The sequence below is a fragment of the Hippocampus zosterae genome, chromosome 15, assembly GCF_025434085.1.
Source record: "Hippocampus zosterae strain Florida chromosome 15, ASM2543408v3, whole genome shotgun sequence".
Taxonomy (NCBI): Eukaryota; Metazoa; Chordata; class Actinopteri; order Syngnathiformes; family Syngnathidae; genus Hippocampus; species Hippocampus zosterae.
Genome location: NC_067465.1, coordinates 2446148 through 2467324, shown reverse-complemented (window position 1 = coordinate 2467324; position 21177 = coordinate 2446148). Strand labels below are relative to the sequence as shown.

Sequence of the window (21177 nt, the reverse complement as noted above, 5' to 3'; positions counted from 1 at the left end):
TCTGTTCTGTCATGCAACGCTAGATGGCACTGTTACCTGTATGAATACACCACTCGCACTAAATCTATTCCCCCTATCCTCCACTAATAAGGACAAAATGGAAAAGTATTGGACAAAAGAGTAATGGACACAATTATAGCCAAATGAGTTATGTAAATGTTGAAGTTACGAGTATGGGTTCAAAACCAATGTAAGAGTTTCAAATTAGGATATGAAGCCAAGGTTAGGGTTCAAATTAATGTTTCAAGACAAGGTGGGTTAGGATTTCAAAACGGCAGGTTTCAAAATTAGGTTTTGAAGCCAAGATTAGTGTTTGAAATAAGGACTTTCAAGGTTGTGATAGGGTTTAAAACAAGAGTAGGATTTCAATTTGGGTTTTAACTCAACTCAACTGTATTTAACTGTATACATTTTATAGAGCACTTTCAAACAGCCACCACTGCATACAAAGTGCTATTATTTAGACATGGTATGGTTTCACAGAGATAGGATTTCAATTGGTTTGAAGTTAGCGTTATGGTTTTAAGACAAGACTCAGGTTTCAAATTAGGGTTTCAATCCACAGTGGGATATTATATTAGGGTTGCAAATGAGTCTTATGCTTTTAAAGCCAGGGTTAAGGTTTCAGGGCGAGATTATGGTTTGAAATTATGGTTTCAAGACGGGTTTTAAATTTGGGATTCGAATTGGGGCTTCCAGTTCCAGACAGTGTTGTTCTCAGTCAGGAAGTGGACACCAAGGTCACGTGTCTCGCGCTCAAGCAACAGTAGAGCGGGAGGGTGAGTGGGCGGATCCTTTCGCTCCTGCGGACCAATAGGATGGCAGCCTAGTCTCTGTTCGCAGCAGCTCCACTTTGGGATGTGGAGGGAGGGAAGGTGGAAAAGGGCCGCAGAGAAGACGAATAACGGTACTAACCCTACAGTTGCTTTTCGGCCTTTTTTTTCCTTCCCCACCGAATGTCCCGGGAGACCTTCCGTGGTGCAGCGGTGCTGCTGACGAGCGTTCAACGAGCAACGTGGAAATAAAGATGGCCTGGATGTGGAAGGTGAGCGAGTGAACGGAGGGAGACGGACCAAGCGAGGGGAGTGCGGGGGGTGGGGGGGTGGGGCGTAGTGTGTGTAAGTGTGTCTGTGTTTTTTTTCTGCATTGATGGAAACGAAAACAACGCGTGAAGATGACATCGTGCACGCCGATGAAGCTGATACACAACGCGGGCATTGTATGTCCTCATTTGGCGGGGTCCGCTTGGCGCTACCCCTTTTTTCGAGAAGTCTATTTAATTTAGCGTGAAAGTGGGCCTGTTGTCATGCTGCCAGGCATGACATTGTGCACGCAGGTGTTTCTAGATATCACGTCACGCATGTCAGGATCATTAACAAGTATTGGTTATCATCCACGTGAAAATGTTTTAAGTGTGAGATGAGCTCACGGCCTGCCGGGGTGTCCCTCGAATGTGAACGTTTCGGGGTGTATTCTGGGGTCTTTACTTTCAGTGGTGTGCGTCACATACCGACAAGCTCGTTCTATTTCAACTGTAATTCCCCAAGTGGTTGTGTCAGAGAGAAAAAAGAGGTGCTGATATGTATATTTTTTGGTCCCCTAAAGGCTAACGTAGTCAGCCTTTGCAGTGCATTGTGGGACTTGTAGTGTCAGCGTTGGGTCCCCGTGTGTGACATCATTTCTAGCTCACTCAGATTATGTTTACATCCAAAAGTGGACATACAAAAACAAGCCATGTGGTCGAATATTTTTGTCCCTGAAAGTAGTGTTTCCCAACAAGCGGTTGTGTACCCCTAGGTGTACGGAATGTATTGAATTGGGGGAAAAAAAGTTAAACTTCCATCGTGGGGTCTAAATATTGTTGTTCAGTGTTTTGTACTTGCCTGTCAAAAGGAGCTCCATTTTTTTGTAAGAGTTATACATAAGGGTTGCTACTCACTGATTTGCTACTAACTCGTTTGCAATTCAGCACTTTTGGCAAACAGATTTTAGAGTCAAATATCACCTGTGTTAAATCGCAAGCTGTGATTTGTATCCCCAAAAGTGCATTAATGTGCATAAAACTTCAGATGATGTCAAAATCCTAGCCAGACATCATTATTTTGCAGAGTACTAAACGTGGAAAGAAACATCACGTAAAAAGAGGACAGAAATGGTCAGTGACTCAGCGTGTCAAGTGAGAGCAGCTCAGATGGAAGATGTGATCTTTTAAATGGCGATATAAAATTGGCTAACACAAAAAAGTCTCAAGTACCCATGCTTGGAAAGATAGGAAAGTTTTGGATTCAAACAGACATTTTGGCCATTTCATGTGGACCGGTAAAGACTGACTCATCGAAAAGATTTTACACTCGCCAGATGGACGACGCTGTGTCGTGTCAAGAGTGTGGGAAACCTGATTTGCATTCATGACACGCAGGCGCTCCCAAAGCCTCGGAACCGACCAATCAACAGGCGACCTTGTGTGAACGGCTCTGCGCAGACTGCCTAAACGGCAAAGTGATTCACTCCAAGGCTAAGCGTCCAAGCCGGCAAAGCCCGGCTTGATCCCATCACGTCAAGTGTGGGATCGCCACCTCGCCTGTGACAAACCGCCGTAATCCTCCTTTTACTTTCTCACCGGCTTTTTCCGCCTTTCCCTCGACTTACTCTGTGGAGCGGCTCACCGCGAGCTCTCGACACCCTTGAGGCGGACCTCTGAGCCAGCAGAAAATCCCGCTATCTGATTTGGCGTCGTTGCAACTGTTTGCCTGACGCGAACATCTTAAATTTAAGCTACTTGAGTGAATTAACAACTTATATACATATATATATATATATATACACTTATATATAATATATAGGCGGCCCAGTAGTCCAGTGGTTAGCACGTCGGCTTCACAGTGCAGAGGTACCGGGTTCGATTCCAGCCTCCCTGTGTGGAGTTTGCATGTTCTCCCCGGGCCTGCGTGGGTTTTCTCCGGGTGCTCCGGTTTCCTCCCACATTCCAAAAACATGCGTGGCAGGCTGATTGAACACTCTAAAAATTGTCCCTAGGTGTGAGTGTGAGTGCGAATGGTTGTTCGTTTCTGTGTGCCCTGCGATTGGCTGGCAACCGATTCAGGGTGTCCCCCGCCTACTGCCCGAAGACAGCTGGGATAGGCTCCAGCATCCCCCGCGACCCTAGTGAGGATCAAGCGGCTCGGAAGATGAATGAATGAATATATATATATATATATATATATATGTATGGATTAGGAAAATACTACAGTGAATCTTGACTATTCTTGTGGGATGGGAACTAAACCCTGTCGCCACTGTTCATTGTGAGAAAAAAAAAACAGGCCCATGTCTCGTTGCAGTTTTCATCTGGTGCCACCTTCAAAGAAAAAAAAAACCCGGAAAAATTGAAAGCACAGCTTGAAAAATCCCGTTTTCTAGAAGCCACAACTTCCTTGCCTGGAGTGACATAAAATACTTGTTGGACCGTGACAATTACATTCCACACAATAAGGCAACAGAAAACTGTCATTGCGGCACTGTGGAATGCCTTTTGAGGGTAGAAAATTGCCGTGTCGTCTTCGTTGCAAAGGCAGGATTTTTTTTTTGACCTACTTGTCCATTGTTATTATAAAAAACGTTATGTATGTGTGTGGGTGTGTGTGTGTGTAACATTAGTACTTCATCCTCGGAGGGGATTATGTTCCATTAGATGTGAGGTATGCATTAGCCTAATGGCTTCTCACTGAGCTCGCACCAAGGTCACGCACGGCCGGTCACCTTTGTTTTTCAGGGCACATGAAGCTCCCTTAGGGACGCTAGCAGATTAGCGCTTGCTTGACCTGGATTGAAGGATTTTTGCCCCCATGTTATAAACACATAAATAAATAACTAAATAAATACCGATTTAAAAAGAAATAAATAAATCAACAGGAGGTACCGAGGCAATCGCGCCCTCTGTTGGAGTTGGATGGAAGTGCAAGCATCAAACGGTGACTAAATGTTTCTCTTTTGATTTATGGGTACTTTGGCTTACGTTTGGACAACAAATGTAGCAAAGCAGCACCAGAACACAACTCAGACCAAGTCTCCTGACACCAGGCAGTACATTTCTCTCCAGAATGCCTTGACGTAGTTTCAAAATCTCATTCCACCCAACACGCACGCAAGCTAGGCAGCCCCACAACAGATCCAAAAACTTCTGAGAGGCAGTTTCCTCGGAAAAGCTTTCTTGGTGTTTTTATTTCCTGGGCTGTTTGGAGGGTGTATTCCCCACCCGAGAGACCAAGTAGTGCAAAACACCCTGCGGATAAATTGTTAAAAATATATTCTAATTCCCAACGCAATTAGCTGCTCCCAATGTAGCACTTGTTGATGGAGCTGGAGTGCGGCTTGCCCCACACAAGCGCCCCTTTGAACGCCCGTTTCAACCAATCATGTGCCGGTAAACAAGCTGATTTTCACCCTTAGAACAAGGTTGATTATTAATTGTTGGGGAATTGTCAATTGCATGCACAGTCATGCACAATTCATGCTGCAATCTATTCACGCTCTCTCTTGCTCCTCTTGACCGCTTCCTCTCTCCTCCTTGCGCTTGTCGCTTGTTTGTCGTTGTTGCCAAGTGCCGTAAAACGTCTTTCTTCATTTCTCGCCCACAGAAAAAGTCGGTGATTGCCACTGGCCTCGTAGCGGCGGTGTCACTCTTCGTGGTGGCCGTCCACCTGGCCGAGAAGCCCTACTTCCCGTGGCAGCCCGCCTTCAGTGGCCACTGGGCGCCGTCCAAGCAGCCCTACCAAGCTTTCAAACCTCACGCAGGCTATGTCAGCATTCCCAAAATGGAAGTGAGTGTTTTTTTTCTTTTTTTGGGGTGCAACCGGTTAGCACATCCACCTCACAGTGCAGAGGTGCAGGGTTCGATTCCGGCTGCGGCCTTCCTGTGTGGAGTTTGCATGTTCTCCCTGTGCCTGCGTGGGTTTTCTCCGGGTACTCCATTCCAAAAACATGCGTGGGAGGTAAAATGGAACACTTAAAATTGCCCCTGAGTGTGAGCGCGAATGGTTGTTTGTCTCTATGTGCCCTGGGTGTCCCCCGCCCACTGCCCAATGTCAGCTGGGATAGGCTCCAACACGCCCACGAACCTCGTGAGGATACAGTAAGCCGATTAGAAAATGGATGGATGTCACCCAGTCATACTTTCCAACTTCATAGTCTCATGCAGTAAACAAACCTGCATTATTTGCCAAAAGGGCTTCATGTCGGACCCTGACAAATACGCCTGAACGTCATTAAACCTATTGCGAAGGTGCATTTCATCAAGCCTTGGCTTAATTCATAAAGTCACCGGATTGGGGCATGTCTTCGTTTGATGTTTGCTTGTCGCTATTGTACCGCGCTCCGTGATCCCATTCTGCTGCCTTCAAAAGGCTCGCTGCTAGATGCTCCCCGTGCAATTTATGGAAATTGAAATATCAAAGCGTCTTAATTCCCAGACATTACAAGCCGAGGAGCAGGCAGCCGGGAAAACCAGAGGGGCTCACTGTAGAAAAAGACGAATTAATGTCAAGCTTTGGAATTTATTGCTCTGAACTTCCTTCCTTCCTTCCTTCCCTTAACATGGACCAAAACGCCACCATAGGTCATTGTTGGTGGCTTTTGTCAACAAAAGACGGACTTGGATGCTTTTACAGTCTTTGTTATTAATTGTGATATTGTAGTCTGACTTATTTTTGCTCTATATACAACACTTTTTTATAGCGGCGTTTGTTTTTAAAGTGCTCTATAAATACAGTTTAGTTGAGTTTTGGTTTCAGAGACTTCATCTATTTGTGCCGTTACCAATTTTATTTTGTTAGGTTTCTATTTCCTGTTGTTGTTTTCTCGATAGGACTCGCATCATTGCCTGTATTGGGCAAATTTTTGTGAAAAACCACTTTTATGTGCATCTTCTCCGACCAAGTGTTTGTGCTATTTCTGCTTTTATTTTGGTAGGTTTGTACTTCCTGGGTTTTCATTAATAGGATTTTCATTCAGCGCAAATTATTGGCAATTCAGAGGATGTTGTTCACCCGTCAACAGACAAGCTCAAGAACGTCTTTCAGGGGAAAATGACTCGGCGTAGGCGGACGCGTCCGCCGGGAACGATTGCGCTAATGTAATAATCACGGCCTATTAATGAAGGCCGCCTTGCACATTTTAATCAACTGCGATGTGAAGTTCGCAGCACAGAGGCGATTGAGCAAAATTAACGTTGCATTTTCCCCAAATGCCCTCTCTCCGCTTTTTAACGGATGTGGCAGGATTACAAAATATGCCTGCGGTAGATGCTAATGTTTGATTTTATTTACTTACAGGGATGAGCAAACTATCGTGCTCAAGGGTCACATTTTATTTTTGAAATGGACAAATGGTCATCTGCAGATAACGTTAAAGGAAAAAAAATTATGTGATGCTGTAGCTTTCTTCTTCTGTGGCGGTACTGGTGATTGGCAGCCCATCTTAATGGCACATTACTGCCACCAATTGGTACTTAAATAATATGTTAATGGTCAATTATATTATTTATAGTTCATTGAATTATATTTAACCAACTCTTTGATTTTAATTTGTAAAATTGCTGATACTTAAGCGTTTTTTATTATTCAATATAACAAATTATTTTATGACGAACGGAAAAAAAGCCGAAAAATGAATTACTACTTTTTTAATCAACCAATCTCTAAGAACTGGATGAATAATTGTCATGTAAATCAAGATTTGTAATACCTGATGGGAAAGCGATGAACGTCCGGGCCCGTTTTTATTTGGGGGACTATAAAGTGTAAAGATCCATGGCTCGAGGGCTCCTCGCAGGCATCTGAAAGTGTAACCGATTCGTAGCTATAATGTTCTACAGCCACTTAACGACGACGCTTCCGTACCTCTCGGTTCTGCGTCGTAACCTCCCGGGGCCCATCCAATTAACGTACTCGCTGACGGGGATATTATACGCCGCTCTTAAAACCTTAGATAAGTTATGATCGCATCCATATATTTGATGGGCTCCTTCATACTCCTCCTTGGCCAAAAAAACATCCCTATAATATTGTCATTGCACTCGTATTAAAAGGGAGTAAAAGTGTAGCGTCGGTATGATTACGTTGAGTGCAGTGTTACCTTACAAAGTGGTCCGGACGATGTCTGAAATCGCATTTTAACATTCGTTACCATCTGATGTAAAAAGAGATGTTAACCACTGCCTAATAAAACTACTCCCCCCCAACCCGCAGAGGGAACAGGAAGTTAACCATTGCCTTTTACACAACTATAAAGGGAGAAAAAATGGTAAAAAACTAGACAAGCATATGGCGGATAGCTTAAGAAGCTAACATAGCAGTTGACATCGTCTCGGCACAGCTACAAGTCACTGAAGATCCAAATCAAGTGCTTTGTTGACAAAAAAATTGTATTACCAAATCTGATAATGTCCTATAAAGGATATCTTATCTTATCAAAAGGAACAAAACAGGAAGGAGATGCCTACGCTGTAAAAACACACAGCTTGTATTTTGGCGAGCTAACGCAGTCATTTAAGTCGGAACAACTTTAACAGACAATACAAGACAATGCGTCCTGATTTATATCGCGCGTTCACAACCGCTGCAAACAAAGCCCTTTGCTAAACGGTTAACATAAAATCAAATAATAAACATGTAGATAGATGACTGACATTATGGCGATAATGTTAGTTAGCACAGCAAAGCAAGTAAGATGTTTGCTCCAAAATAATTTGCAGAGTTTTTTAATTTTTTTATTTATGTCTTGAAGTTCTGTCAACTTATTTCTTTGTTGAAAATGCAGGAAGGCCAATTTTCACATTAGCCAAAATGAAAATATATTTCAAGTTGTAGTGAAGTTTGTTGCCTGGGAATTTTGAGCTGACTCGGCTTCTCAACTGCTGAACAGTTGGACTCAAATGCGCGATGGCTCTCCAGTTCCAAATCAAAGCAATACGCTCACAAACAATGAGTTCAAAATCAGCCCTTGGTTAAACTGATCAAAAAGCAATAGAAATTGACCGAAAGAAAACCAGCAACACCACAGATTGACGTGTCCTTTGTTAACAAAAAGTTAGCCGCAACCACATCTGTTCCTATTAACCCAGCAAAAACAGGAAATAGAAACCTACCAAAATAAAAGCATATACCGATGGACTGAAATTTGAAACGAAGAGCCAAATCAAAGTCCTTCGTTCACAAAAAGTCAGTGGCGAACAAGAAATGCCTGAGCTTCTAATCTTATCCTGTTTCTTTGCCCCGTTGACCACGGCAGCCCCTGAAGCTGAAGTGCGAGCTGTGCAGCGTGGTGTCCAGTTCGGGCCAGATGCTCGGCCAGGCGGCGGGGGCGCTCATCGACCGCTCGCCGTGCATCTGGCGCATGAACAACGCTCCCACGCGGGGGTTCGAGCGCGACGTGGGTCGGCGCACCACGCTGCGGGTGGTGTCGCACACCAGCGTGCCGCTGCTGCTGCAGAGGCCGCAGCACTTCTTTGGCCAAAACAACGACACGGTGTACGTGGTGTGGGGCCCGCTGCGCAACATGCGCAGCGACGGCAAGGGAGTGGTCTACAACATGTTGCGGCAGGCGGCCGACAGCTACCCGCACGCGCGCATCTACACCACCACCGATGACAGGATGAACTACTGTGACATGGTATTCAAGAAGGAGACGGGCAAGGACAGGTGAGTCCAAATGGCGATCAAGCACAACGCTATCATTATGCGCAAACCATAAATCTCACATTAAAGCTTTTATGAGCTGCAATTTGGTCAGTGTGAGCATATAAGTTGAAATTCCATCCATTTTCTGAACCGCTTGATCCTCACGAGGGTCGCGGGCGTGTTCGAGCCTCTCCCAGCAGCCTTCGGGCGGTGGGCGGGGTACACCCCGAACCGGTCGCCAGCCAATTGCAGGGCGCACACGGACGAACAACCAACCGCGCTCATACTGACACCTAGGGACAATTTTAGAGTGTTCAATCAGCCTGCCATGCATGTTTTTAGAATGTGGGAGGAAACCGGAGCACCCGGAGAAAACCCACGCAGACCCGGGGAGAACATGCACATCCATATCCCCCCCCCCCCTTACCCCTCTCAGAAAAAGTCACTAGTAACGTAAAAAATCATTGAGCAACAACAACTCTAGGAAGTACTCATCTTCCGAGCCGCTTGATCCTCACTAGGGTCGCGGGGGGTGCTTGAGCCTACCCCAGCTGTCTTCGGGCAGTGGGCCGGGGACACCCTGAATCGGTTGCCAGCCAATCGCAGGGCACACGGAAACGAACAACCATTCGCACTCACACTCACACCTAGGGACAATTTAGAGTGTTCAATCATCCTGCCACGCATGTTTTTGGAATGTGGGAGGAAACCGCAGCACCCGGAGAAAACCCACGCAGGCCCGGGGAGAACATGCAAACTCCACACAGGGAGGCCGGAGCTGGAATCGAACCCGGTACCTCTGCACTGTGAAGCCGACGTGCTAACCACTGGACTACCGGGCCGCCCAGGAGGTACTCAAAAAAAAAAAAAAAAAAAAAGAAGCGAAGTCTGTGTTTTTCCCTGCGCTTACTATTAGCGTAATGTAGGAAATATTGCCAGAACACGCAGCGAGAGGATAATTCGTGCTGTGCCGACTGAGTGGATGGAGCAGCGGGTGATTTTTACAATTTTTTTTTTCTTCAAGTGGCCTCACGGGTCCTCATCAAAGTAACTTACACTTCGCCGGAGGCCATTTCCTAAAAAGAGACGTTTACGAGGTGCCTCGTGAGATGGCGATCGGCTGCAGGCGAAAGTCCACCATCACTTTTCCGCCTTCTGAGCGGAGGATCGGAGCGCAACAGAGTATGTAAGAGACGAACTACTTCTATGATGTGGTGGCACTTGGCTGGGAAGTTTTAAAATTCAAATGGGACCCTGGGATTAGTTGCCCTTCTTGCTCTACAGAAGACCTCGCGCGCATTCATTCGAAAACGCGCCTTCCCCTGCCCGGCCACTTTAGAGCGCCTCATTGTCAGCGGGGTTAACGAATGGCACCCTCTACTGGTTGAGCAGACCTCCTGTTCCACTTTCTATTCACCCAAAACCTGTGGCGGGTGTTATCCGTCAGCCATAATCTGCAAACAGCACACACAAGGTTTATCGGTGCCACCCGCCGGGCCGAGCAGTGGCTTCCTGCCGGATGCTCTCGGTCAACGGCGGCAGATAAGCGACCTCGCTTAAATCATGCTGTCACACACCCGCTTTTCCGCCAGAGTATTCATTTGATGCCATCTACGAGTTTATGGTGGAGCGTTCGACGTGTTAGCCAGCTTTTGTTAGTCATTAAAATATTTTTTTTCATGGGATTGTGCAGTGGACTGCACGGTGGACAAGTGGTTAGAACATCTGCGTCTCGCTTCTGAGCTGCGCGGTTGGATGGAATCTTGATGGAAGTTTACCTGTGTGGAGTTTGCATGTTCTTCCCTTGCTTGACAGGGAGGACGGGCAGGACACACACACACACACACACACACACACTCACACACACAGATGCCACAAGATGACGCTAACGCACTATTTATATATTAGCCAGGGCTTTTCACATTTTAAGTTTCAGAGGGGTCAAAGTCAGATAGTCAAGTCAACAGTATTTATTGCACATTTTTGTGTTGTGCATATCGCACGCGATGACACTTTTTTCAATGTAAAGCAAAAAAAAAAAAAAAAAAACCTTAAAAACTAAATATAAATAAAACTTCTGGTGGTTAGCGCTTTGGCCTCACAGTGCAGAGGTCGTGGGTTCAATCCCATAGGCTCTGGCCTTCCTGTGTTGGAGTTTGCATGTTTTCTCTGTGCCCGTGTGGGTTTTCTCCGGGTATTGCCGTTACCTCCCTCATTACAAAAACATGCGTGGCAGGCTGATTGGACGCTCTAAATTGTCCTTAGGTGTGAGCGCAGATTGTTGTTCATCTCTGTGTGCCCTGCGATTGGCTGGCAACCGGTTCAGGGTGTTCTCCGCCTATTTCCTGAAGACAGCTGGGATAGGCTCCAGCGACCCTTGTGAGGATCGCGCGGTTCAGAAAATGGGAAAATGGATGGATAAAAACACTTTTGGAAGGAGAATAATCACAAAGGCCGCAGGAGCACTTATTTAGCTTGTGTTTATGTGTGTGTGTGTCATTTCATTGGAATGTACAGTCCATTGTACTTTTTAAATGTACACGACAATAAACTGGAAGTACAAAGAAATTGTTCCGCAATAAGTAGCCTGGTCCCGGCAGACGTTAACGATCAAGTGAAGAACATGTCTTTTTGTTAATTTGATAGCGTCTACGATACATGTCTCTTCTCCAAAAATAATGAAAACCATCTCTCGAGTACAACACAGCTGAGCTGTTCCACTGATTCCTATTTATTTATTTATTTATTTTTCATTTCAAAAGGCCAATTTTTCCGCGCGACTGAACACCGACAAGACGCCGGCGGCCGATTATGAAACTCGATCACACAGGCGTGACATCGGCGTTAATAAAGTGAGATTAAAAAGGATATTGGGCACGTCAGCCGGTGTGCAGCATCTGCCGCTTGGTGATGAGACCTCCATTTTGAAACTTTTGGGGTGTGTCTTTTTGTCCTTCAGGAACAGAACATCTACACGTTCATGAGATATAACACCAGTGGGAATGTTCTGTTCTGGTTTGTCAACGAAACTGCTTCGCAATGTGATGGGAGGGGAGGGGGGGGATGGATGCTGACAGCCTGCGTCGGAGGTGACATTTTGTGTGTGTGTGTGTGTGTGTGTGTTTGTGTGTGGGCTGCTGTGTTATGCTTTACATCGTGTACATCGGTGTTATGTTTCCGGGCCGTTTTGATTTTTCACACTTTAAATGTCACAAATGAGCACCTCAACACTTGATATTTCCCACAAATGTTTGGTTTGATTGGGTGGTGATCCACCTTTGACCTTCAGGAAATCACCCGAGGTTAAAGGTCATCAGTCAACACGTTTGCGTTGACCGGTGAAAATTTGTGGACACACCGCATTAAGTGATACCTCATGTTAAATGTCACGGCGATGTCATTTCAGATATGTCATTATTTTGGACAATATGACCTCGCGTGATTATGTAACAACCCCAAACATCAAATGTCAGCGATACCCATAGGTTACCCACAAAAAAAAAGTACCAATCGCTTCAATGTGACACTGAAGAGTCCATCAGTAACAGAAAACAAAATCATTGTGCGACAAAACATAATTAGTCATACTTCAAATTCAAGGTCCTGATAATAGCAGTCATTATTTTGTCAAAATGACCACTTGTGATGATGTAATTAGCCCCCCCCCCAACCCCCCCACAGATATCGATTTTTTTTTTATGCCGACATTGATTCTGATATTTTAGTAGAATACATTTCTGAATAACTTTATTATTTTTAAAAATATACAATGACCAAAATAATCATATAAAAAATAATAATAATAATAAAATAAGAATAATAATTTATTTATTATAATAATATAATAATGAATAATAATATAAAAATAATTTATTTTTATTAATAATTTATTTCGGGTCCCTTATTATTAATAAGGGACCCGAAATAAATTTTCTTTTGGTTCCCTTAATTTAATTTCTCAAAATATGAATTACAGCCACAAACATTTCACTTTTTTACAGCACTAAAGCTACTACACATAATGACAAAACAAAAAAAAAAGACGTTTTCTTTTTTGCTCAGAAATGTCACCAAACTCCACTCTTATAAAACTCAGACCACATTCACACCACGCCCAACACCAAACATCCACGTTACAAGGTCTAAAATGATCTCGCAACAAACTTCTTATGTCACATCAACGCGAATGAACAGTCATAATGACAGCTTTTCGGTTTCCTGTAAAAATATTTATACATTGATTGGAAAAAAAAAGGAAATTCTCCACTGTTTCAGCACCAATTTCCTATTCTTGAGGCATCCTAAGTAGCTCGTTAGTGGCCTTTGTACAACAAAGCAATAAAAATAAGCAGCGGCGGTGGCGGCAGCGATTCATGTGGCTTCTTATCGCTCTGCGGTGGAACTGAAGAAACGCTCGAGCGAGCCGATGCGGGCGGCATTGATCATTCGCATCATTAAAAATGAAACGCAGCGCCGTGTCGTCCTTGTAGAGGGTGGGGGGGAAGGGGGGATGGTCCAAATAAAAATTACAAAACAAATAAAGGTTGCCGGCCTTATGGCGCTGCTGAGGATTTGTGCGCGTGTTTGGTTTGTGTTTAAAGGATCCAGTCGGGGTCGTACCTCAGCACAGGCTGGTTCACGCTCATCCTCGCCATGGACATGTGCAAAGAGATTCACGTCTACGGCATGATCAACGACACTTATTGCAGGTGAGACTCCGCCTCTTTCCACTCTTATGCTACCAACGCTGCTCGACTCAGCCCGGTTTTAGTTTTCCGCGCTTTCCCCTTCAAAACAATACAGCGGGCAAAAAAACAAAATGGAGCTTCTTTCTCCCGTCCGCAGGACCGAAGGCTACCGCAAAGTCCCCTATCACTATTACGAGGCCGGAAACCGGGACGAGTGCGCCGAGTACCTGTTGCACGAGAGTGCCCCCTACGGAGGGCACCGCTTCATCACGGAGAAGACCGTGTTTGCCAAGTGGGCCAAAAACCACGCCATCAAGTTCTTCAACCCACCCTGGCAGCTGTCGTGACGCTCGAAAAAGGCTTATTCCGAGACTCATTCATTCGGTTTTTGCTTGTTTGGCGAGTAGTTGACGGCTAGCGGGCGCTTCTTGTCATTGACGACATGCAGCAGTCCAGCCACGACTTTTTTTTTTTTTTTTTTTTAATATCAGGACTAACCCGAAGGAAAAAACTGTTGTGGTCACTGCAGGTCCGTTCTGGTGGCCTCAGAATCGAGAGTTTGCTCCCCCCTTGGCAACAACCAAAGGCAAAGATATCGGCACTCCAAACTGTCACGAAGCAAGTCACAAAGCAGTCCAGCAACGACTTCAATTGTCACTTGTTCTTGGTCACGCTAAGTATGCTCTGACGGGTTCAGAATCCAGCGTTTGCTTTGAACGAGCCACAAATGAAGGCAGAGGCAGAAGACGTCGCCACTCCAAACCCTCCTAAGCTTTTGAGGATGTTAGCACTTTTTTTAAATGTTTTATTTAGTAGCGCTGGTCATGCAATGGTTCATTGTTTTATTAGAAGGATAAAACTGAAGGAAAAAAACTGCCCAGTCACCAGTTAGCTGCTTTTGCAGACACTAACTGCAAATGTAACCGATTCCTGTTCCGAGGAACACGCAAGAATCGCGAAAGCCCTCAAGGATCTTATTTTGGTTGTCAAACTATCCGCCGCTTGTTTTTTCCGCTCGCTCAAGTCAAAACCGAAGGCAGAAACTGTTCCTTAGAACATTTTATCCCACACGTCACTGCGATTTTAACGGAAGACGCGTCAAAGCAGGAGTCAAATATCTGCTGCGTCTTAAACTTGCAACCGAAGGCAAATTGTGCCGTTGTTTGCCGTGTAAACCCTCACAACGCCTTCGTTTTTATTTATTTTGCAGCGCACGTTAGCTCCACACGTTTACTTGTAATTTATTCTGCAGAGATGCGTGCAGTTGGACTTCGATGACTCCTTCAAAAAGTTGGACCTCTTTTTTTTCTTCTTCAAGTCTCGCTACATGTCGCCCGGTGATTCAAGCTCATTTTTCCTTCAGGCTTTGGCCTCAATCGGCTTTTACTGTAGCAGTGAGACTCATCACATCCTCCCGATGCTTTCATTTCGATTGCATGTATTTTCTTTAAAGCACCACGTTTCCTCAAATAGTAGCATCTGGTGCATCATCACTTCACATAAACGCCTTCCGCAAATAAAAAACGCGGCTAAACGCTTAGCCTGTTTGAACTCTGTTGCTAGCCAAAACAGCAGCACACAAAAAGTCGGATGAATGCGGAGACTTGGCGTACGTCACATTCTTAAACATGTTCTTAATTTATGCTGCGACCGAGTGACAATTAGACCGTAGACTGAGTCTGCGACCACTCCGCAGTGTCGTTTCTGGCAATTGTTATTTTATGTTGCGAGGCCACTTATTTATTCCACCTGGTTTTCCCTTTCCGGTAATGCGCCGTATGATCTTATGTTCTGCTCATATGTCGTCTTTTTAGCCTTCGAGTAGACTCCCAACATGGGGCTGCCTCCATAATGGTCCTAATTTGTCAATTTAGCGGGAACAAATGTAGCAAGGCGCATGTTTAGCTAGCTAGCTAGCTAGCTACACAGAAAAGAAATGGCATGTTGAAATGACTCCCATTTTATTTTGTGACTGCAGACAATACAATCATCTGGATTTCGATTTTTTTTTTAAAGTACTGTAGCTGGAACCGGATGATTTTATGTCGTGCAACCACTTGACGAAATAAAATGTACTCCAGTGTACTACAGTAACCACATTCGTTCTGTAGCTCCGAGAACATACTGGTGGCTCAGTCCACTTGATCCAGACCTCCTTTTCACCCTTCATCAACATTCTTAGCATGTAGCGACATTCAGTCTAGAAACACACAAATCAGACATTTACTGTTTCCACTTTCAAGCAGAAATCTCTGACGCTTGTTATCGTTCTCACAGAAACCAGAGAAAGATATTGCTGTCCTAGTGACACTGGCGGGGCTCATAAGGTTCGATTTCCGCAATGCTTGGAGTCACTGTGAACGCCTACAGGCAGCTTGCCATTTATTGACCTTTTTTTTTTTTTCTAGTAGAGACTGGAGGAATTTGATGATGTCATCATGCATGTTTACCTCAAAGGTGGACGCACACACAAACACACACACACTGTGATTGTAGCAGCGCTCAGTTCAGTTTACATGCAACGGAGTTGATTTTTAAGAGATTTCGCTGCAACCCTTTTCTTCTGTGTTTTCTGTTTTTGCTGCCTCACGGGCCACTCCAATCGGTACACCTGCAACATTCTCATGAAATCCAAGATGACATAATTCAACCTTTACAAAAATATTAATCTTTGAATGGTATGTTTATTAATATTGAGGGTTTTGCACTGCGTCATACTGACTGTTTTTAATTCTTTGAGGGGGTAAGATAAAAGATCGTTTTAATGTTTCAGGTCAAAGTGTCCTTGTTAACACGTCCTTGCGTGCTTGTGCGTGTGATATTGAATGTAAACCAGCGCTGAAGTATTAACAAGCAGAATTTCTACCGGTGCAAGATTAAGCATCAACGTGCTACATTGTTTTTATTCAGCAGGAAAAAAAAAAAGAAGCTCCATTTCAATTGTTTGTCATTTGCTTTGTAACGCTACATGGCATATTGTGAATTGTTTGTTTTTTTCAATTGAACATGAATGAATTGGATTTGTTTTTTGGCATTAAAAGAAGCGAAAAGCACTCGAGTTCAGGAATGTGGTGCGGCTGTGTTTATTTGCTCGAAATGCATTTCATGTTATTTGTGTTATTGCCTTCCGTATGTGCACTGCTGTTCTTTGTTACACATGCACCCTGCCTCTCCTTTTGTCCAACGGAGGCATTATCGATGTGACGGTGCCAAACGTGTATTTGCATAGAACATCACTTTTGAGATATTTTAAAACTAGACACATTCAACTATTAACTGGTAACATGCAACTTTTATGTCTGCCCCTTTATTTTATTTATTTTTTTCAAAATTAACAGCATTGTTAGCATATGCAAATTGCTAATGTTCTCCATTTTGGGGAAGCTAACGACCCTTGGATTCTGCCTAGCAACAGCAGTCAACGTAATCGCGCCGTGACTGTTTTCTTGACAGTTTTTCCTCGAGTGAGCATATTACACAATTTGGAAATGTTTACAATTTTGCCTTGAGGGGATATTTGAACTCATCTTAGCAACACGGATGTAATAATTACAAAAAAAATACAAAATCCGGTAACCTTCTACAATACTCCCATGTAGCGTCCTCGTTATTTAACCAATGGCGGAATTAACGGAAGTAAACTTAGCTTCTCCTTTGACTTGTAGCATACTTGAATTATTAGGTGCTTAAATTTGACACCCTACTGAGAGAAGTCAATAAAAAAAATGTCGCCAAACAGTCAGACCATAAAGCCAGATAAACAATCACATTTAAGGAGTTTATCGGCCGTAACTTGTGTCACCGAAGCGGGAGGAAAAAGCCTGCGGGCCCGCGCGTGGTGACGCAAAGGACAAGTTACGGCATCGTTGGGGGGGGGGGGAAATCACTCAACACTGAAACGACTTTGGCCACAAAATGTAAATCTCCCTGCGCACGCATCAGCATCCGAGGGGAATTTTCTGCGCATCAGCGTGCCTGTGAATAAAATAAATGGACGGCAGGAGCCTGCGAAAGGCGCTGCATTAGAGCCGCGCTTTTAAGGGGCAGCACTTAGGCACGCCAAATGTGAATTCCCATTAGGCGGAATGGAGGGCATCAATGTTTGGGGAGCTTCACACGGGGATTGGATGTCGGACAAAGAGGAATAATGCAGATTTTGTACTTTTCGGAGGCTTAAAAGTCATTTTGTGCTGCAGCTCAAATGGCCTATAAAAGTTACTGCATCTCGCAAAGGCACCCAAGTCGAAAAATAAAGCCGAGTGCATTGAAAAAGCTGAACGGAAGAGCCACGTGACACTGTGGAAAGGTTAGCATGAGAGACTACGTGTAAAAAAAAAAAAAAGGTGACATTGGCAACGGTCGTATCTCGCAGCCTTTTTCGAGGCATTGAATTTAAGACGACCTCGGTAAAAGCAATGTACTGACCCATCAACAAATATAAGAAGCAATTCAGTGGCTCAATGTGTGCTGTCATGAAATGCAATACGGGTACTGCGGGTGTTGATGTGTTTAAAAAAAAAAGGGTGTTTTCAAATTGACCCGATGACACTTCCTGTGAATCGCCTGCCAGCCTGCTGCTGTTCTTATGCAAATGAGATGACTCCATTGTGAGTCATCGGTAAAAACATGATGGCGGGTACGCACAAAAGGAGTCAATGGATGCAACAGAATGACAAGTGAAGGGAGGCATTATGGGTAATGTTATTGTCTTCCTTTTTTGGGTGGGGTTTGTTTATCAAATGCAAAGAAAAAAAATAAAGGACATGAGCGAGCTATCAAATCCAAAGACAAATTGAACACTTTTTTTTAAAGGTCACGTTGATCAAATTGAAAACCTCGCTTCAATTAACTGCGACCACCTGGCACAAGGTCAACATTATGACATTTTTCATGACATTTTTGCAATAATTGCGAATGACTGTGATGGACCCCAACAGGCTACTCATTCTGTTGACGCCGGCTTCAAGTCTCGCTTTGAAATTCTCACCCAGCTCTGGTGATCGGTTCAGAAAATGGATGGACGAATGGATGTTTCCAGAGTGAGTTTTATTTAAAGATCAAACTCTTCTGTTTCAAACCGCAACCCCCACTATTGTCTTGAAACCCAAACTTGAAACTTGAAAATTTTTAAATACTTACCCTGCCTTGAAACCTTCATTTCAAACCCAAACGCAAGTTTGTTTGTTTAAAAAAAAAAGATGCCGTATAGTATACAGTATAGTCGAGTATACTTGTTCCTGTTGTTTTTTTTAACCTGTGTTTGTAAGAGCAATTAAAAAAATATTGCGACAACATATCGACTTGCCTGCATTTCTCGTCTCCCGCCTGACGTTGTCCGACTTCGCTGTTCGTCTACACAAGCAGGAGCGCTGAGATGAAATGGGGCGTCCTCATCATTTGTCACGGCACCCGAGGGTAATCACCGGAGTGAACAGGACGGACGCTCTAATTATGGAAAGGACACGCACATGCGCACACGCAATCCCACAACGATCTTGTCAAGGTCTTTCTTGTAGCTGCAAAAAGTCCAATAAATCAGCAGTGAAGCGTAGACCGGATTACTGTACGTTCGTACATACATACCCTGACTCTGCCTTGAAACCCTAACCACAGTTAAAAACCCAACTATGGCTTCAAACCTCACATGAGACCCTATTTTGAAACCTTAACCTTGGCTTGACACCCGAATTTGATCACCTAAACGCTAGTTTAAAAGTCTAACCCAGGCAACAAACTCTGTCGGTTTTTTTTCCGGCTAAAAACGCCTTACTATACAAGGTTGTTTTTTCCGGCAAAAAACACCTTACTATACATGGTCGTTTTTTTCGGCTAAAAACACCTGACTATACATAGTCGTTTTTTTCGGCTAAAAAAACGCCTTACTATATACATGGTGGGTTTTTTCAGCTAAAAAAACGCCTTACTATATACATGGTGGGTTTTTTCGGCTAAAAAAACGCCTTACTATATACATGGTGGGTTTTTTTCGGCTAAAAACGCCTGACTATACATAGTCGTTTTTTTCGGCTAAAAAAACGCCTTACTATATACATGGTGGGTTTTTTCGGCTAAAAAAACGCCTTACTATATACATGGTGGTTTTTTTCGGCTAAAAAAACGCCTTACTATATACATGGTGGGTTTTTTCGGCTAAAAAAACGCCTTACTATATACATGGTGGGTTTTTTCGGCTAAAAACGCCTTACTATACATGGTCGTTTTTTTCGGCTAAAAACGCCTGACTATACATGGTCGTTTTTTTCGGCTAAAAAACGCCTTACTATACATGGTCGTTTTTTTCGGCTAAAAACGCCTGACTATACATAGTCGTTTTTTTCGGCTAAAAAACGCCTTACTATACATGGTCGTTTTTTTCGGCTAAAAACGCCTGACTATACATGGTCGTTTTTTTCGGCTAAAAAACGCCTTACTATATACATGGTGGGTTTTTTTGGCTAAAAACGCCTGACTATACATGGTCGTTTTTTTCGGCAAAAAACGCCTGACTATACATGGTCGTTTTTTTCGGCTAAAAAACGCCTTACTATACATGGTTGTTTTTTCGGCTAAAAACGCCTTACTATACATGGTTGTTTTTTCGGCTAAAAACGCCTTACTATACATGGTTGTTTTTTCGGCTAAAAACGCCTTACTATACATGGTCGTTTTTTTTGGCTAAAAACGCCTTACTATACATGGTCGTTTTTTTTCGGCTAAAAACGCCTTACTATACATGGTCGTTTTTTTTGGCTAAAAAACGCCTTACTATACATGGTCGTTTTTTTCGGCTAAAAAACGCCTTACTATACATGGTCATTTTTTTCCGGCTAAAAACGCCTTACTATACATGGTTGTTTTTTCGGCTAAAAACGCCTTACTATACATGGTCGTTTTTTTTGGCTAAAAACACCTTACTATACATGGTCGTTTTTTTTCGGCTAAAAACGCCTGACTATACATGGTCGTTTTTTTCGGCTAAAAAACGCCTTACTATACATGGTCGTTTTTTTTCGGCTAAAAAACGCCTTACTACATGGTCATTTTTTTTCGGCTGAAAACGACTGACTGTACAGTCGTTTTTTTTTTCGGGTTAAAACGCCTTCCTATCCACGGTCATTTTTTTTCGCCGAAAAACACCAAAGACAAAGGACAATGTTGGATTGGATTGGATTAAACTTTATTGTCAAATGTACTGTATGTGAAACATACAGCAGAGATGAAATTTCTTCCACCTCAACACAAAACAAGAGGAGCCTTCTGCGGGTGTCCGCGCCGCCATCAAAAGAAATGTTTACAATAAAAATGACAAAACCTGGGAGCAGTTCAACCCAAACAAACAACTTGACTTTTTTGTAATCCACAGCAGTAGTTGTCATTCTTCGCAGAGGATAAAGAATATGTATCCGTTGTTTCGAGGGCTACAACTCCACACAAATGATGCCATTCCCATCATGTGTGGCATTAAGCTCGGAGACTTGACGACAGAACAACCATCAAGTCATCAAGTCAACCATCAAGTACCACAATGGAGGTGACACTAAACTTAAATCACTGACTGTCAGTCAAAGTTTTACGACGGGGACGTTTTGACCCTGGAGCTGATCATTTGCACTGATCATTGCAAAATGTACAAAAAAAAAACAGCAACAAAAGTGATTTCTCTTACCCTCTCTTGCCCTGCCTAAAAAGCATTACGTGGCCGTCACCCCAGCCCACCCCCTTTTGCCAGCTTTGGCCTCGCTGCAGTACTCTGCTTGAAGGCCTTTGAACCTTGTTTGGAGAAAAATGATGAAATGTCCATTAATATTTATGCT

At 43.7% G+C, this 21177-nt stretch overlaps 2 protein-coding genes across 3 annotated transcripts in view; both read left to right on the top strand.

Moving 5' to 3' along the window:
* The first annotated feature begins 810 nt into the window (after positions 1–810).
* st6galnac3 (ST6 (alpha-N-acetyl-neuraminyl-2,3-beta-galactosyl-1,3)-N-acetylgalactosaminide alpha-2,6-sialyltransferase 3) lies at positions 811–16426 on the top strand. 2 transcript variants are annotated; one of them, XM_052087314.1, is made up of 5 exons: positions 811–1045; positions 4638–4820; positions 8287–8696; positions 13277–13384; positions 13521–16426. In XM_052087314.1, exons 1-5 carry the CDS (start codon positions 1028–1030, stop codon positions 13708–13710), a joined length of 909 nt encoding a protein of 302 aa, XP_051943274.1. In that variant the 5' UTR covers positions 811–1027; the 3' UTR covers positions 13711–16426. The 2 variants fall into 2 exon arrangements, with proteins under 2 accessions (XP_051943274.1, XP_051943273.1); XM_052087313.1 differs by lacking the exon at positions 811–1045 and adding an exon at positions 1094–1219.
* LOC127615951 (transcription factor BTF3 homolog 4-like) overlaps positions 10694–21177 on the top strand; it is a 135699-nt gene continuing 125215 nt past the window's right edge. Inside the window, exon 1 of the mRNA XM_052087324.1 lies at positions 10694–10697. The gene's annotated coding sequence lies outside the window, so the exon portion shown is untranslated. The remainder of the gene's footprint in view (positions 10698–21177) is intronic.

Excerpts from the sequence above, each read along its gene's own strand:
- st6galnac3 (XM_052087313.1), top strand. The coding sequence starts at position 1,175 with ATGACATCGTGCACGCCGATGAAGCTGATACACAACGCGGGCATT. Across the intron at positions 8,697-13,276 it reads AAGGAGACGGGCAAGGACAG|GATCCAGTCGGGGTCGTACC; the intron begins GTGAGTCCAAAT and ends TTGTGTTTAAAG. Across the intron at positions 13,385-13,520 it reads ATCAACGACACTTATTGCAG|GACCGAAGGCTACCGCAAAG; the intron begins GTGAGACTCCGC and ends TCCCGTCCGCAG.